General features: G+C 39.6%; 1 protein-coding gene across 3 annotated transcripts in view; it reads right to left on the bottom strand.

Annotated features, from left to right (window-relative positions):
* Nucleotides 1–17,896, bottom strand: part of USP3 (ubiquitin specific peptidase 3) — a 97,183-nt gene that overhangs the window by 65,123 nt on the left and 14,164 nt on the right. The window contains exons 2-3 of one of the 3 annotated variants that reach the window (XM_068963881.1): nt 4,547–4,607; nt 496–627 (exon numbers count right to left, since the gene is read on the bottom strand). In XM_068963881.1, coding sequence (XP_068819982.1) covers nt 496–627; nt 4,547–4,607 — 193 coding nt within the window. Of the gene's footprint in view, nt 1–495; nt 628–3,461; nt 3,562–4,546; nt 4,608–17,896 lie in introns of those variants that run through there. The other 2 variants (XM_068963883.1, XM_068963882.1) reach the window with 2 other exon arrangements.

The raw sequence follows: 17,896 nt of genomic DNA, 5'->3' as shown, positions 1-17,896 counted from the left end.
TAAAAGACTACACGTGAAATTCTTAACATTTACCTACAGAGAAGAGGAGAGTGGAACTGTGTTTGGACAGGAGAGACTGTCAAAATAATCTTTTAAACAAAGAAGTGAAGATTTTAAGATTATGTAACAAGATGTAAACTGGAACAGTAGGAACATGGATTTCTATCATGTTATTCTTTAATTAAAAACAAAACAAGAAAAAGAAAAGAAATCATAATGAACAACAACAGTTACCTTTCGTTTCCCTAAAGCTTAGTAGGATGGGAAGAAGAGGCAGCCAAGAAGTGGAAAGCGCCGTGCAAGCTTACATCTGAATGATCAAGGACAGGCAGTCCTGACAGCCCCAGCCCTCTGTGCATCCCCACAGGTCCAGAGGGCAGTGCTGGCAGCCCCCACTGGCTTAGAGACTAGGGGAGGGGAAACAGTCAGGAGACAAGCAAACACTTGTTCACACAGAGTGAAGGAATATCATTTTCAGAAAGTATTAATACTTACCAGTATGTACTGTAGCTACTGCAATCCATACACACCGTGTGCTGTGCTTTTTCTTGCTTTTCTGATTTCTTATGGTTGGTTAAGGGTATTTGTGCATCTTCATAATGTTTTTTTGCATGGCCATTCACATACCTTCCAAAAATCAAATGAAAATTTATTTTAATCTAAATACTGCTTTGGAAGTTAAAGTAGCAGCAGATGATAATAAAATTAGATGGTAATCAAATAAGAATGAGAAAGAATTCCTAATAAAGTACATTCAATCCTATAAGAGCATTCATCACTTGGTGATTCATTAAGCTGAGTTCTTAAAACATGCTCCTTTTTTGCAAACATACAATCAACTTTTAATTATACACAAGACTGGGCTAGGCAAGGAAAGGCGCTATCTATTTAAATCAGTTTTAATACCACCTATCAACTCCTTTGCTGATTCTTTTGCTAGCCTTTTCCTTTTTTAAGCTTTTCTCAGGCTGCTAGCCCCCAACTCAGGCTATTATCAAAGACAAGCTTTGTAAACTGAATTACTCAATCACTGTCCACAGGGCCACAAGCTCTGCTTGGGTTTCTGCTTAATATAAAACATGAGAGTCAGACATGGAAACAGGATAATCTCCCATCTCTTTCTCATCAATATGGCTTCAGATCTTTTATTTGAATGCCTGAATAATCACTCCACTAACATGGAAATAGGGCTTGTTTAAAAGAAATCCTAACAAAACACAAATCATCTCAAGCTTATATAAACTGTTATTTCTTACTACATGGACAAAGATAATCAAAGGTTGACTATAGTCATAAAAATTTTCTAACACTTTCCAACTCAGATTTAACAAATCATTTTATCACAAAAAGCAAAATGAAATTTAAATAAAGTTTCATCTGTACCTTCGCCTAAACACTGTACAATATAATGCCATAACTGACTACTACTTAAAGACCTTCATAAAGCAAAAACTTTCCAGTTACTAGGGAACAGCCAGTTTATAGACGGTAAGGACTAATTGTAAACTAAGAAGAGGCAAAACAATTGTTGCTTGTGTAGTAACAAAATCTGCTCAGAGAGTTAAGGTGACATTCTCATAAGGTTCCTTGATTGTACAGGAGCAACACTTACCTTGGAGAAAGTAGGATAGTTTTTGGTAAGCAGGGAGGATCACGGGCTTCCCTGGTGGCTCAGACAGTAAACAATCTGCCTGCAAAGCGGGAGACCTGGGTTTGATTTCTGGGTCGGGAAGATCCCCTAGAGGAGGGCATGGCAACCCACTCCAGTATTCTTTCCTGGAGAATCCCATGGACAGCGGAGCCTGGTGGGCTACAGTCCATGGGGGTTACAAAGAGCCGGACACGATTGAGCGACTAAGTACAGCAGAGGGAGGATCAACTGCCAAGCCCAGCCTCTCTACCCGAGGAAAACTAGAGGCATCAGAGGCGCTACTAATGTCAATGGGATCATGTTTCCTCCCATTTTTTTTCACTATAATAAACACAGTAAAGACTTGTGTGTAGGGTCTTCTGTTCACAAAAGTGGACTGAAATGAATTTTACAATATAAATAATGATTAAGAGTATAAATTCAAAAATTAGACAGCCTAGGTTTAAAAGTAGGCTTTGTCACATGCTGGTCTGGTAAGCTTGGGTGAGTTACTTCACTTCTCTACTTCTGTTTCTCATCTATAAAACTGAGATAATAGTACTTATACCCTATGGGCTGCTGCTGCTGGTGATTATTATTATAATCCATGGCTCAGAAGGCATGCATGCGTGCATGAATGAATGAATGAATGAATGAAGGTCAGTTTTATTTTACTTGTATTTTCCTTTATATGCTTACTTACTATCCATTCAGAATCTCAATAACGTAACTGCTTAGAAAGTCATCACATTAAACATACTTCAAGATAACACACTGGACAGATCAGAAAACATCCAATATTTAACTAAAAGATAACTTCCAAGGAACCCTATAGGTTCAGTATCTCATCAGCTCAATAGCCTATGCTTACATGTTTTTGTACTGTGCCATGAAAAACAACAGTAATATTTATGAGTACCCTCAGAATCCCATAAAAGTCAACATGGAACAATAATAAAGGCATTACCACTTTCAAGTCTTTGAAAACTGATCATCTGAACAGAGTATATAGTTCTTTACTAACCATACTGGAGCCTCTAAATGTACTAGATGTTTTCATGGTTGCTATAATAAATTTCAGTGATAAAGTAAGAAGTGTACTAAAGAGGACATTAAGATTAGCAATGTTTTGGCTAATACTCAAATACATATCAGAAGTTAACAGTCATGTATAAACTACTATAAAAATAAACATTTCCCTCATCCAGTTTTAGATTTTAACCAGATAATTTGGTCTAAAAAAGGAAAAGTGTCATTATACAACATCACAGATTTTTTAACAATACAAAAACTGGAAAAACAACTTAAATGGTACGGTGTCATAATGGCCAATAAGATATATAACTCAAATATGCTACTGATAAACTATATTTCCTAGCTCAAAGAATATTCAATTTAAGACTCCCCTATAGACAAGAGATCTAAATTACTAAAAAAATCAGAATTCTTGGCAGTCAACACCCAGGATTATATGATAAAAGAAAAATAGCCAATCAACTGTATAAAATGAAGATTCAAATGCAAGGTACTCTCATTATCTATGTAATCTACTTGATCATATTTCTCTGAAACTATGTCAAATTTCTAAACCTAAGATTGATTGCAACTGGAAACATACTACCTACAGAGCCTAGAAAATTTTCCATTTATTCTTCTAATACTTACTTAGAGAACTAAGTGTTGCTTGCTATTAAGAACCTTAATCTCTCTAATTTTTGAGAGTTTGTCAGGTCTTTTTGTTGACATATGACCTTCCAGATTTTGGTTGTAGAGCACTAGGAGGCAACTGGAGGACAGAACTATATAAATTTTATTGCATTATAATTCTCACCTCTCAAAATCTAGGAGAGGAATCTGTCTCTTCAAGTGCAGAATTTAAGTGCTTCTACTTCTCTTCTTTTTTTTTTTTTTTAAATGTTATCTGTACAAAGTATTTTCAGGTTCCCCAAATCCTAGAGATTTCAAAACCACAACAACCACAATTAAGATATGCAGTTAACATTTTCCAAAAGCACTCTTACGTGTACATGGAAAAAAAAATACTCAATTCCAGACTGAAAATATGAAAAATCAAACATTAACTGAATGAAGATGCTCTCTTCATGCATTGAGTGTTTACAAATAATAATGGGGAAGCCACCCACATAAACACAATATAAATTTCAGACTGTAGGACTTAGTATGATTTCCCATCCCCTTGCTGCTAAGCTACTAACTTCTGAAGTAAATTCAAAGCAGATTTTCTAAGCTAAAAGAGCCATAGAAATAAAGTGCCTACTACTCGGCACACCAAGTCTGATACTTATTTGAGTTTGTGTTAGAAGAAAGAGTTACTACAATAGTTGATATTTAAGTAACATCATTTTGAAGCCAAGAACTAGGAGGGAAAGCTTAGGCTTGAACCAGGCAGGCTTGGGAGTGTTAAGTCCCTAGAAAGCAAAAATGTCCTAATGGAACAGTGAAATATTTGGTACATCTTAGACACCATTAATAATGAACTTCAACAGTGAGACCATTGTCAAGGGAATTCCTGTATCTGTTTTGTTTTCAGAGGAATGATACGGGATCTGGGATTTGATTCAAAGGTCAGTAAAGGCAGGGATGAGGTAGGTAACAGGGGAAACAAAACTGGCCACACGCCCATCAAATCTTCTAGAAGACTGTCTTGGTCATCACATTCTTCTGAGTATCAACAGAAAGGGGTCCCCCCCACTCCAGCCACTAGCGTTTCCTCAGTTCCACCGCTGAGCAAAGGGATTCTGTTAGGAGAGGGAAGCCCTACAGAGGAGTATGTCCACACCATGATTAAACAATGGTGCTAAATAAATCCAAATCGATGAAACTTTGACCAAAGCTGAAAGGTAAACTGAAAACAAGCAAGCCGGGCAGTTAAGTAGCAATAAGTGTGTCACCTACCTTCCACAGTGGACACTTGAACAAGTCAGACAGACCCAGGGGCTTTTGTTGGACCGGCACACTAATAAAAAGAAAAATACACAATATACCAATTGTATCATGTTATTTCCCAGTTTCTCCCCTAATCTGTAATAACACATCCTGTGATTAAGTTATAAATTCCATGGCTGCTTAGGTGCATGGAGATCACAAATCCCCGCTTTGTGAGTGCATTTACACAAAATGGCTGCCTAATTAAAGTTACACGGCAAGGAATCCGAACGCATGTCCACAGCAGCTGCTCGCTGTCACTGTTGACTCAACTCAAACAGTTTAACCACAAGTTAAACACATTTCTCCTTCATTACTTAGTCCTTTCTGCCATAGTCTCTGACAAGTTAAGGACAATCTATTGTCTCATTAAAAATATTTTCTAAGTCTAATTCTTTGAATCACATGTCTTTACCATACAGATCATAAGCTACTATAAATGACAGCTCTTTCAGTTTATTTAGTGAGAGGCAAAGCCTAAGGATACAATTCGGAAGACTAAGCCCAATTCTTCCCAAATTAATGTCTCAGTTGCATTAAATATAATTCTAAAATTATAACTGCATGTAATTCTAGCTGAGGGTATAATCAGGATATTAATTACTTTGAGTATTTATTATAGGGATGAGGTAGGCAAACAGGGTATGAAAACTTTTAAAATACTGATTACAATTTTGCTTGCTGTGTACTTATTCAATTTTTTCAGCCCTATAAACATAACAGTGATTTTAAAAGGGAAGGGTGTAAGAATCACCTGAAAACAGCTTTTTCAAAATACACATGTTCTCCAAGCAGAGACATCTACATTGAGGTGTGGACAGAAGGACCAAAGAGCATGTCTGTTTGAGGAAGGTAACTTCCCAGGTGACTCCCTGAGACAACTACCTGAGAACCACTAGGCAGCCTCCTAGGGGCATGAGAGGGACAGCAAACCCAACACTCAGGATTATAATAAATCGACAGCCTGGCACACAGTATATGCTCAATAAACACTTGTTGAGGCGAATTCAAGTGTCTTAGTTCAAGATACTAAACTCTTCCAAGATCTGATCCCTACTATATCGGTCTTGCCTAATCAATATATTACAATCAGCCTTTCTTATTGCTAAGAAAAATTAGCCAACACTGGAAATAAAGTGACTATAAGCCCTTTCAATGTATAATGAAACACATTATATTGATACAATGAATATCCCAAAGATATTTAATTATAATACCATTGTGTGACCTGCTGTTTACTACTGATTAGGACTCAAATTCCATGAAGTTACAGGTAAAATTGTAGGATTTTATTTGGTAGAGATAATAGCTGTCCAGCATACTCCGAGGGCTATGGTTTTACTGCCCTGCAGGACATTAACTGATTTTATATCTAACCTAGCAATTTACTTCAACATTCATTCTTTGGTGTCTGCATTCACTCAATCCCTCAAACGCTCTTGGAACCAGCTTTACCATCCCACTGGTTCCCTCATTACTGAGTTAAATAAGCCTTTGCCATACATTCATTTGTTTAGGAGGGGAGGAGAGGGCAAGGAGGAATAGGGGAACACAATCATACGCTGCGCAAGGGACTCTGCCTGTCTGCCCAGCACAGTGTTCTATTTGCGCCTAAGGAAGTTTGTGCGCGCATGCTCAGTAATGTCCAACTGCAGCCCATGGGCTTCTCTGTCCGTGGAATTTTCCAGGCAAGAATACTGGTGTGGGTTGCCACTTCCTACTCCAGGGGATCTTCCCCACCCAGGGATAGAACTAGAGTCTCCTGCATTGGCAAGTGGATTCTTCAACTTTACACCAGCTGGGAGGCCCGTAAGAAAGCTGTCAGTGGTAAAAGTCCCCTTCCAGTTAACCAAGGGCTTTACCTTACCTTTACCTTTCCTTATTGCATTATGTCAACTGCTAAGGGCCGTCCTGAAGGCATTTTAGTTTTTTACTCAGTTGGGTCCCAGTTTGTTATACATGCATATAAGTCACATGACAAAGACTAATAAGAAGAAGGCCAAACTGCTAACAGCTATTTTACGCAGGTACATGGGAAGACCACTGTGAGGCAGTCTCGGCTATTGGCTTTTTATGTGTACACACCCCTGTGGCATCTGATTTATATCAATAAAAACATGACAGTCATATAGTTTGAAAAGAAAGACCTATAAAGTATATTTTTTAAAAGAAAAATAAATTAGAACACAGTTTACTTGAAACAGATAATCCTGGTCTGAGATACAATTTGAAGGGCTAAAAAACTACAAATATTATCTAGTTGTATTCCTCCACAAATCTTTTTCTTTTAGTAAAGACTAAGAAATATTGTATTCAGTCTGGAAAAAAAGTTTAATATGATCCTGAAATAAGTAATTATAATAGTAAGTTGTTTTGTTTGTTAAGATTCGTTTTCAGTTCAGTTCAGTCGTTCAGTGGTGTCCAACTCTTTGCGACCCCATGAATCACAGCACCCCAGGCCTCCCTGTCCATTACCAACTCCCGGAGTTCACTCAAACCCACATCCATCGAGTCAGTGATGCCATCCAGCCATCTCATCCTCTGTCGTCCCCTTCTCCTCCTGCCCCTAATCCCTTCCAGCATCAGAGTCTTTTCCAATGAGTCAACTCTTCGCATGAGGTGGCCAAAGTACTGGAGTTTCAGCTTTAGCATCATTCCTTCCAAAGAAATCCCAGGGCTGATCTCTTTGCAGTCCAAGGGACTCTCAAGAGTCTTCTCCAACACCACAGTTCAAAAGCATCAATTCTTCGGCGCTCAGCCTTCTTCTAGAACTGGACATGGAACAACAGACTGGTTCCAAATAGGAAAAGGAGTATGTCAAGGCTGTATATTGTCACCCTGCTTATTTAACTTATATGCAGAATATATCACGAGAAACGCTGGACTGGAAGAAACACAAACTGGAATCAAGATTGCTGGGAGAAATATCAATAACCTCAGATATGCAGATGATACCACCCTTATGGCAGAAAGTGAAGAGGAACTCAAAAGCCTCTTGATGAAAGTGGAAGTGGAGAGTGAAAAGTTGGCTTAAAGCTCAACATTCAGAAAACGAAGATCAGGGCATCTGGTCACATCCCTTCATGGGAAATAGATGGGGAAACAGTGGAAACAGTGGCTGACTTTATTTTGGAAGGCTCCAAAATCACTGCAGATGGTGACTGCAGCCATGAAATTAAAAGACGCTTACTCCTTGGAAGGAAAGTTATGACCAACCTAGATAGCATATTCAGAAGCAGAGACATTACTTTGCCGACTAAGGTCTGTCTAGTCAAGGCTATGGTTTTTCATGTGGTCATGTATGGGTGTGAGAGTTGGACTGTGAAGATTCGTTTTAGGTGGAGCATTTTTAAAGTCTTTGTTGTATTTGTTACAATGTTTCTGGTTTTATGTTTTTTGGGGGGTTGTGGCCACTAGGCATGTAGGATCTTAGCTCCCCAACCAGGGACTGAACCCACACTCGCTGCATTAGAAAGCAAAGTGTAACCACTGGACCTGCAGAAAGTCCTCAGGCCCCAAGTTTTTAACCATTAGACAGTTTTGCTTTTTAAACTATGGGAAGATTATTTTTGCCCCGCCTCTGAATGAGGAAAAGAAAACCTAGAACAAAATCACTGTTGTGTTCCCTACCAAGTGTTCATCCCCTTCCCCCACCCTGATGGTTGTAAAGTGTATGCATGGACAAAAAATACATACAATATTGTGATCTAATTTTTCTACTCAGTATAGTAAATGCATTTCTTCGTGTTACTAAATTAGAACATGCGTGCATGCTCAGTCACTAAATTATATCTGACTCTTTTGCAATCCCATGGACTGTAGCCTTCTAGGATCCTTTATCCATGCAATTTTCCAGGCAAGAATACTGGAGTGGGTTCCCATTTCCTACTCCAGGGGATCTTCCTAACTCAGGGATTGAACCCACATCTCCTGCATTGGAAGGCAGATTCTTTAGCCACCAAGAATGCCCACTAAATTAGAAGAGTATACTCTCGTCTTATAAAATCTCAGTTACCTCATAAAGTTTTAATTCCTTAGTTTTAAATTTTAGAAAATATGCTAGGCTGAGGGAAGGAAGAATAGGGAAGAAACTGCCTAACACGTGTAGGGGGTGATGAAATGTCTTGGAACAAGATGGGGACGATCGCTGTGGATGTACTGAATGCGCTGCGTTTATCTGGTCATTTCAGATGGTTGGTTTGGGGGAACCCCCCGTGGCCACAGGCTGACTCGGCACTTCACTGTTGAGTGCACAGTCCTGGTTGGAGAACTAAGATCCCACAGCTGCACACTGTGGCAGTAAATAAATTAAAAAAAAATTTTTTTAAGGTTAATCTTATGTTTTATGAATTATACCTCAGTTAAATAAATAAATAGGTGCTTAAGACAGGGATAAGGAGAGAGAATAAAAGGAAGTAAAATAGCATTGACATTCCAAAACACTAGAAACAAGTGAGTGTGTCTATTACTAAATCCCAAAAAAAAGACCTCATTTTCTAAATTAAGAAACCAAATTTCTTCTATCACAAATATTTACAATAAGAAAGTTAAGATTTAATGTGTGATAGGACATTTGGTCTTGGCTATTTAAAGGACAGTACTCTCTGAGTGCGTAATACTTTCACAACGGAAGAACATCTGAAGGCTAGGAAACTACAGGGAATAGGGTTATTATGAAGCCATTTATTACACTGCTTTGGTGAATATTCACTCTGTTTAAATATCCCTTATCCAAATTATGAAACCTTTAATGTACCCAGGAAAATTATAAAATAGAAGAAAAAATGCTGGCTGTAATTTAAACGCTCAATTATTGCTACAAATAGAACAGGTCATAACATGAGTAAAAGACTACTACAAATAATCAAAATCATTCTAATCATCTTAAGGGGACGATCTTATTATAAAAGGTAGTCTCAGTTTACAGACAGATGGGTTTCAGATTTATCTGTGGGATGAACACATTTCCTGTGGAAACTGCATTAGAGGTTTGCAGGCTATTCTATAAAACTCTATAAGAACCATTACAAAACTGAAATACTATATTGTGTGTGTGTGTGTATAAAATAAAACCATACATAGTCAATAAAAATGTTTCTAAGCTATAAACTATTCAACAAAACATAAAAATATTAAACAAAGGTTTTTATTTTTCAAACGGTAAATGCTGGTACTTAAGAGAAAGCGGGTGATAAGGATGGAAACTTATAGAAGTTCAGAATGATAAGCCATAACTGAGAACTCATAAAGGCCCTTTTTATTAGGCCTAATTACACTTCAAGGTGATGTCAGGGCAAGGAAGCCATGCAATGTATTTCCCACACTGTTACACATGGCCACAGGAGGGTCACTGGATCTCATAAACACAGTCTGGTCTTCTTTCCAGGTTATGAAATGTCCTCAGAGTTACTCTCCTCCAGCAATCTGTCCCATATGCCAAGACTCTTGCGGCCCCGAGCCAAGGTCTCCTCTCTCAGCTCCTGGGCATCTCAGCCTGGGGAACAGACACTGTCTAGTTCCCCTCATTCTCTTCCTGCTGCTGTGGCCTCAGGACCCTGCCCTGTTCTCACCCTCAGCCACAAGCTCTGTAAGTTGGCAGAAACACCCTTTGAAGGGGGTAGAGACTCCTGATCCTCTCCCGAGCTAGGGCCATTCTGCACAAGGTAGAAGCTTTGACACAGGCTGGGCAGGCAAGATAGGTAGAGGAGCCCCAGATTCTAAAACATGCTCATATTCATGCATTCTTGCTAAAGCCCCCAAAAGCTTTAACTCTCTGGAAATCCAGAAGTGACAACTGATGGTGGGAAGGCATCCAAGTGATCTACAAACCAAAGTGGTTTTACTCCCTACTATTCCTATGAAGGGGCTTCCCTGGTGGCTCAGCAGTAAAGACTCCACCTGCCAATGCAGGAGACAGGAGTTCAATCCCTGGGTTGGGAAGATCCCCTGGAGGAGGAAATGGCAACCGACTCCAGTATTCTTGCCTGGGAAATCTCATGGACAGAGGAGAATGGTGGGCTACAGTCTACGGGGTCATAAAAGATTCAGACATGACTTAGCAACTAAACAACAACAACGTTCCTATGAAGGGAAGACTGATCTGCTCCTTTACCAAGAGACAAAGAAAGGCAGAAAACTAGGGAGTTCTGTGCTCAAAGAGGCCTATTTACACACGAATACTTTTAGGTTGTGTCAGAAGACAAAATGGCATCCACACTGAATATAAATTTCTTCCCACTGATTTTCAATATCCTTGGTATCCACTACATAGAATCTAGTAAGATAGAGTACTTTTGATATCCAAGCCCCGTCAACAATTCTCCTGGAATCCTACTTTCTAATAAAACGGCATGCACAAGTGCTACGACACAACGTTGTCACTGTCTCTACACACAAGAATAGACCAAGCACACAGCGCCGACGGGCAGGCGCTTTATAGTGCATCCACCACGCAGCAGTTGCTCCAACTGGCAGAGAGGCTCTTACGCTTCTCGAGAATTCACAATCGTGAGGGTGACCAGGGTTCCAGTCCTGGCCCTACCATTACTACTTAAAGAACTGAGAACATCACTACTGTGCTGGGTCTGTTTCTTCCCTGTAAAATGAAGACTGAGTGATAAGCATGTCCCCTGTAAGTGTAAAATTATTCAAAGAAGATAAAGCCCAAAATAGATGAAATAATATCATTCCCTATAGATAAAATTCTTCCACTCTCCTAATTTTCTTAAAAGGCTTAACAAAAAGATTAATTGCTAATGTAGTATAATTTTCTAAATCAACGCTCTTCAGCTTTTTTTTCTTTTTCTCTGCTCCACAATGCCTGAGAGGCAAGCATTCCCAGCACACTGCCTATCAGTAACAGCAGAGTCGCTGCTGTGGCGTCACTGTTCAAATCCACTGGAGACAAAAGTGCTGCTCCAACAGTGAGACTCAGATCACCACGCCCTCCACCACCAACACACAGAGCTTTTTAAGTGCACCCCTCTACAAAATTAGCAACCCAGAAGAAAATATTTGTAACTTACATTTGTTTTAAAGAGTCAAGTTCATTTTTATCTATTTAATATTCACCTAGCACATACTATGTGCCAAGCACTACTGTACTTTACTGTGCCACTTTATAGATATTCCTCATTTAATCCTCTGTAGTCCAAAGAGGTGTGTGCTATGATTTGGCCTGTTTGATAGATAAGGAAGGAGTGGCATATGACTGAGAAGTTACATACCTTGCTACATTAGTAAGGGACAGAACTGGAACTCAAATTCAATGTTTGAAGGCAGGGACTGCTGCAAAGCAGAAGCCCAGCAAGTTGTTATTTTTGCTTTAAAAAGATTCCATACTATGTGTTCCTGTAAGTGTTATATACCTGTATATAAACTGTTTGACATCTCAAAGGATATATAGTAACTGTTAACAGTCATGTAAAAAGAATGAGATGGGGTACTGAGCCACACAGCCCTACTTTCAACTATGCTGTCTGAATTTTGTCATAAAGCATTACTTCTTTTACAACAAAAATTAAATTTAAATGTCTTAAATTTAAAAATACTGGTATTATAAAGCTGTCTTAATAAAACAGACTTATTCTAAATTATTAAGCATGAGTGGTAAGTGAAAACAAAACCCCAAATTACAACTCTATGGGTCTGAAAACACACCAATGAAAAAACATTTGCAGCTGTTTCTCAAAACACACATACACACACATACACAAATACTCCATGAAAGTATCAACAGCAGAGTTACTCCTCTTGAAATCGAAGGATAGGGCAGAAATATCATAAAAAATTCTATAAATATTCCAGTATATATACAAATAGAAACAGACTCCAGGACTAACCCAGTTTATCCTCCAACTGATATATTTTTAGATGTGTTGCTGTTGTTCAGTCGCTCAGAGAACAAGGCATATAATCTTTATACCATAAACGCTCTCTGAACCATATACTTACAAGCCTATTCTATGCTAAAATTTCTGAAGTCTATCTTCAACTTGAATTCTCTGAAATTACTGCGGTAAGGAGTGAGTGGTAAAGTCACATGGATAAAGCAAGGAAATGGGCTGTAAGGTAGTCCCCACAAGAAGAAATCCGGCTACACTAAGCAACTGCCAAAGTGCCAAAGCAGCCAAAATCACTGTCTGTGTTCTCACTCCCACCCTGATACCGCTGCCCATTCTGAGAGTGGGCACCGGGTTCCCAAGAAACAGGAAAATTCCCCTATAAAGCAACAGGCAGTACCCAGGGCTAAAGAAGTAAGCCAACGCTGGAGGAGGAGGAGACCAAGCTTGAGCACCCAATCCAAAGTGCTCAGAGCAGCAGGTTCACAGAGCATGATGGGACGGAGGGTGTAGGGCCAAGGCAGCAGCAGCAGTTAAGAAGTAAAGTTTATCTTGGTCGCCTTTCCACCTTCCCCCTCTTGCAGCTCTCTCTTCCTCAGTTCCATTCTTATTCAAGGCTGGCAATCAGTTAATCTCTCCTGAATCATTAGATAAGTAAATTGCTTTCTGGTAAGGTCATGGTTCAGTATTTCTTACAGCCATTCTTTCCCTTCTGTTTAATGGCCCTATGAAAAATGAAAGATAACCACAAATTCTTGAACGCTCCTCCCACTGAGAGGCAGGTCTGTGTCCTCTTTCCTTGAATCTGGGCAGGCTCTGTCAGTGCCCTGACCAGCTGAATATAGCAGAGGGACCGGGTGTCAGTGCGCAGGTCTCAGTTGTAAGAAATTGACAGTTTTCTCTTTTTATTGCTTGGAATGCTTGCTCTTGGGGTGGTCGGCCACCATGGAAGAAGCCTAAGCACCCTGTGAGAAACACAATATAAGAAAGCCAAACGACGCAGAGAGACCTTGCAGAAGATGACACCTTAGTGTGTGCTGGGGACAGAGGTGCAGAAACAGAGACCGGGAGCACAGAGGCTTGTGACAGGTGAGTTAAGAGGCCACCAGGGAAGTGGATGCTCCAGCTTAAGGAACTCCAGCTGGTTCTTCCTGAATGCCTGACCTACAAGATCATAAGCAAAATGAAATGATTGTTTTAAGCTACTAAGATGACAGCATCCACCATTCACCCCTGCCAAACGACTCATAGAAATGAGTGACACTGCCATTTAGTAGAGGTGAGGATGAGACCCTTCAAGAGGGTCTATCCCGTAGGAATCAAAACCATCCAAAGACTAGATGATACCCTCTGCAACAGAGGTGGTAAGACGGTAAAACACTGGGGTCCATCATCAACTGAGCTGCCAGCATCCCTCAGGACTGACTCTCTCTGTATCCTGTCAATATTTTAAATCTAGATGTGCAGCATAATAAGACAACCTAATTCTTGGGCGGAATATCACATAGTACAAAACGACCTTCAAAAATCTCAAAACCGCTATTCCCATAGCAACCCCAAATTCTTGATGAAGATTCTTAAGAAAACATCACTGGCACTTGCAAGAATTCCTTTTCTCTTCATTAACAGCTACAGAGCCTTATCCTTCATTCCTTTTGCCTCTCTGGATTATGTTCCCTAATAAACATTCTGGTAAACCTCACATTTTATTTAAGGTTGGATTTGAAAACCTAATTGAATAATTATGAGTCGAGAATATCCTCCTCCATTTCTGTTTCCAATTCTCTCTTCACCCTAAGAGCGCTGACATATTCCAGCCAGCCTGATTTGATTCCCATCACACACATCAGTAATGTCTGATCCCAGCCTTTGTAGCTGGGGTTCAGAGCCCACATCCTAACCAGACTCCCAAGACTTCTGAGGAAGTACTTTGACTTTTCTCTTAAAGATCTCACAAAGTGTATGCGATTTGGGGGTTTTGGTTTGTTTTCAGTACAACTGCTTTATAACGTCACCTTGGCTTTTGCTGTACAAGAGTGCATCAGCCATATGAATATATACACACACACATATATATACTCCCTCCCTCCCACACACCCCCCAACCCACCCACCTAGGTCATCACAGAGCCCCGAGCTGAGCCTCCTGTGCCTCGTAACAGCAGCTTCCCACCACCTACTTTACACATGGTAGTGTAGATATGTCAAGCCTCATCTCCTCATTTGTCCCACCCTCCTCTTGCCCTGTCAGCCCAGTGGAAGGAAGTAGGGGAAGGACTCTGCTCCACATCATTTTGGTTGAACTAGGCAGAGGCCTTGATCCCCTGGCTTTGACCTTTAACCCCACCAAAAGAATTCCTTCCTGCTTTAATACAAAAATGTACCAAAGTCACTTGGTTACCCTCGGGAATGCGACTATTACTCTGTAGACTCAAAAGGAACATGTCAGAGGCAAGCATGGGCTCCAGAACCCACGTAAGTCTTCCGTTCACCTTCTAGCTCTCCCATTATTTCATTCTATGACCTTAAGGAGTTGGTCTCAGAGCCTGCCTCCTCATCTGTAACAGAGGACAAAGACCACCTCTGCCTCAGATGGCTATGGCAAGGGTTTCATGAGATGACGCACACGAAGGGCACAAGGGGCCTAACAAACAGCCCCAGTGACTCTCAGTTCCCTTCCCTTAAGAATATATTAAAATTTAAAAAAAAAAAAAACAACGCAGCTATCTGGGGTTAATTCTGTGACAGCCATTCTACACAAGGCAGTTAACATATGTCCCCATATAGCATGACTGCTAATTGTTCAGAAATCTTCCCCTTAGTTTACACACATTAAAAGGATGGGAGCTGACAATTCCTTTTCACAGAAAAATTCCAAATAAATAAGTCAGTAAAAATCCTTCAGAAACTCCTCTGGTATCTGACTTGAAATTAAATTATTTTTAAAACATCAAATGAATGAGATAAAATATTCTATTTTAATAAGCTGATCTCAAAATTGATATAACGACTATATACACCTTAATGTCAGAATCATTAAACTTTACACAGTTAATGTAAAATACTTCAGAAGCAAATGTACTTTAGAAGCACATTTCAAGGCAGTTTAGACAACTGAATAAAATGCTACTCAGATAAAACACTTAAGTACATAAGCAACTTGGGTGTCAAAACCATACTGAGATACACTAAACTCTGACGTATTCAGAATAGAGATTAAATCATGGTACACCAATCTAATCAATCAAAATACATTGTACCTTGGTCATTCTAATATCCAATATGTGGGGTTGCAAGTCTTCAAAAATATTTTTTAAATTTCTAACTTTTGTTTTAACAAAGAAGCAAATAGAAATGATTTCAAATCACACCAGATTTAAGATATGGCGATCAGGGACTTCCCTGGTGGTCCAGCGGCTAGGGCTCCGTGCTCCCAACAAAGGGGGCTCTGGTTCGATCCCTGGTTGGGTAACTAGATCCACGTGCCGTGACTTGGCACAGCCAAATAAATGAATATAAATAAATATTTTAAAAAAGATAAGGTGATCAGCTTATTTTTACAGACAGTAGGTTTAAACTTCTACTCTAAATAATTCAATTCTTTTTTATCCAGGATAAATAGGATGACCTGGTTCTCTTTAAGGGACACTGTCTTTGGCTCTCAGAGGCTAATTTTCAGACCGTGCTCGAGCCAATTTTTCAAACCTTTTTCATGTCAGGACATGCACGGAAAATGATAACATCTGTATGGTGCACATACGTAAATTGAAGAGTCATCATGGGGGCCAGAAGTAATCTGCTTGGAGGCCTCAGCCACCCTTAGGCTGAGGGGACTGTTATCTCAACACATAGGTAATCTTTTTATGGCCTTTCTGATGGAAAGCTATGTTTCCCAGTCTTTTACCTGGTTTTCTAGTAATGCAGGAAGAAGTCCCCCTTCTACTCCAATGCCCACTTGTTGGAACAAAGGCTTTTAAGTCATCAACCAGCTGAGAGGACCAGCATTATCTAGGAATCCAAAGTGCTCCTCTGAGTTTATCCTACTCACTAATGCGCTAAGACCCACTGGAGAAAATGGATGCCCAAATCCTTATTTCTGTCCTAAGTATAACCGTCCTATCCTACCACCATTCTATAACCTGAGGGAGCAACCAGTTAACAGTATGACATAAAGGAATCTAACACAAATTAAATCAAAAGAGAAAACTACTAGGAACAGTTGCATCTGAGCACTCAGGCAGTAAAATAGCACTGACGAGTATGTAAAAGGAAAGGAAAAGTCAACTGATTAAGATGAACATGGATGTAGGCTAAAAATGTTTCCAAGGCCACTTCTAGCGCTCTGATGTCAAGGTTTCCAAGACAAAGATATAATTACAATAAAGTACTTCACTTCCACAGCCTTGAATACAGTTGTAAGGTCACCACAGATGTGAAGATAGGAGCAGGCAGACAAGTAATTTGAAGCACTATAAAATCACTTACACAATACTGCTCACACAATTGAAAAGTTAAAACTTTCCGTCTTCTCTGAAGATATCCCTTAATACAAAAAAAAATATTTGTACAAGGCTTTTAGCTGCAGCATTATCTGATATTGCAAAATACTGGAAACAACCTAAATACCCAAAGAGAGGAGACCATTCGAATTCACTGCGAACCATGACAAATGGAGCACCATCAATGGGTTAAAAATAAGGAAAATTTCTGCAAACATGGAATGATGTTCAGAATATACTATTAAATAAAAGAAATCCCAAAAGAGCGTACTTAGTTTGTTACCTTTTGTGACAGAAAGAAAACACTCATGTATCTGCAATCTTTTTTTTAACAAGAAAGAAACAAGGATAGATCAAAATAATTGGTTGTTTATAGAGGGTAGATAGGAATGAGAGGTGTGAGGTAGTAACACTTCTCGGTACGGTTTTAACTTCTGGAACTGTGTGTGTGTGTGAGAGTCATTCAGTCGTGCCTGACTCTTTCCAATCCCATAGGCTGTAGCCAACCAGGCTCCCCTGTCCATGGGATTTCCTAGGCAAGAATACTGGAGTGGGTAGCCATTCCCCTCTCCAGGAGATCTTCCCAACCAAGGGAATCGAACCTGGGTCTCCTGCATTGGTAGGCAGATTCTTTACTATCTGAGCTCCCAGGAAAGCCCATACTCACATTTTATATACTCAAAAAAAGTAAAATAAAATCAGCAAGGATAAGGCAGAAAAAAATTTTTAATGGAAATCAAACAAAAACAAATGAAGCAGACTGTATGTCAAATAAGTGTGTTAAAAGAGGGAAGGAAAGGGAAGGAAAAGGAAGACTAACACAATTTTTTAACATAATACTTTATATTTTGTGAGTATACAGACAAAAAAACACCATTAAGAATATTAAGCGCTGGTTACAAGCAGTGTTCCTGAAATGGTGTGGGTCCGCAGTTTAGAGCTACTTTCTCTGATTATGGCACACAGCAAACAAGTACATGT

This window comes from Capricornis sumatraensis, chromosome 2, assembly GCF_032405125.1.
Source record: "Capricornis sumatraensis isolate serow.1 chromosome 2, serow.2, whole genome shotgun sequence".
Taxonomy (NCBI): Eukaryota; Metazoa; Chordata; class Mammalia; order Artiodactyla; family Bovidae; genus Capricornis; species Capricornis sumatraensis.
This window is presented reverse-complemented; position numbering and strand designations above follow the sequence as displayed.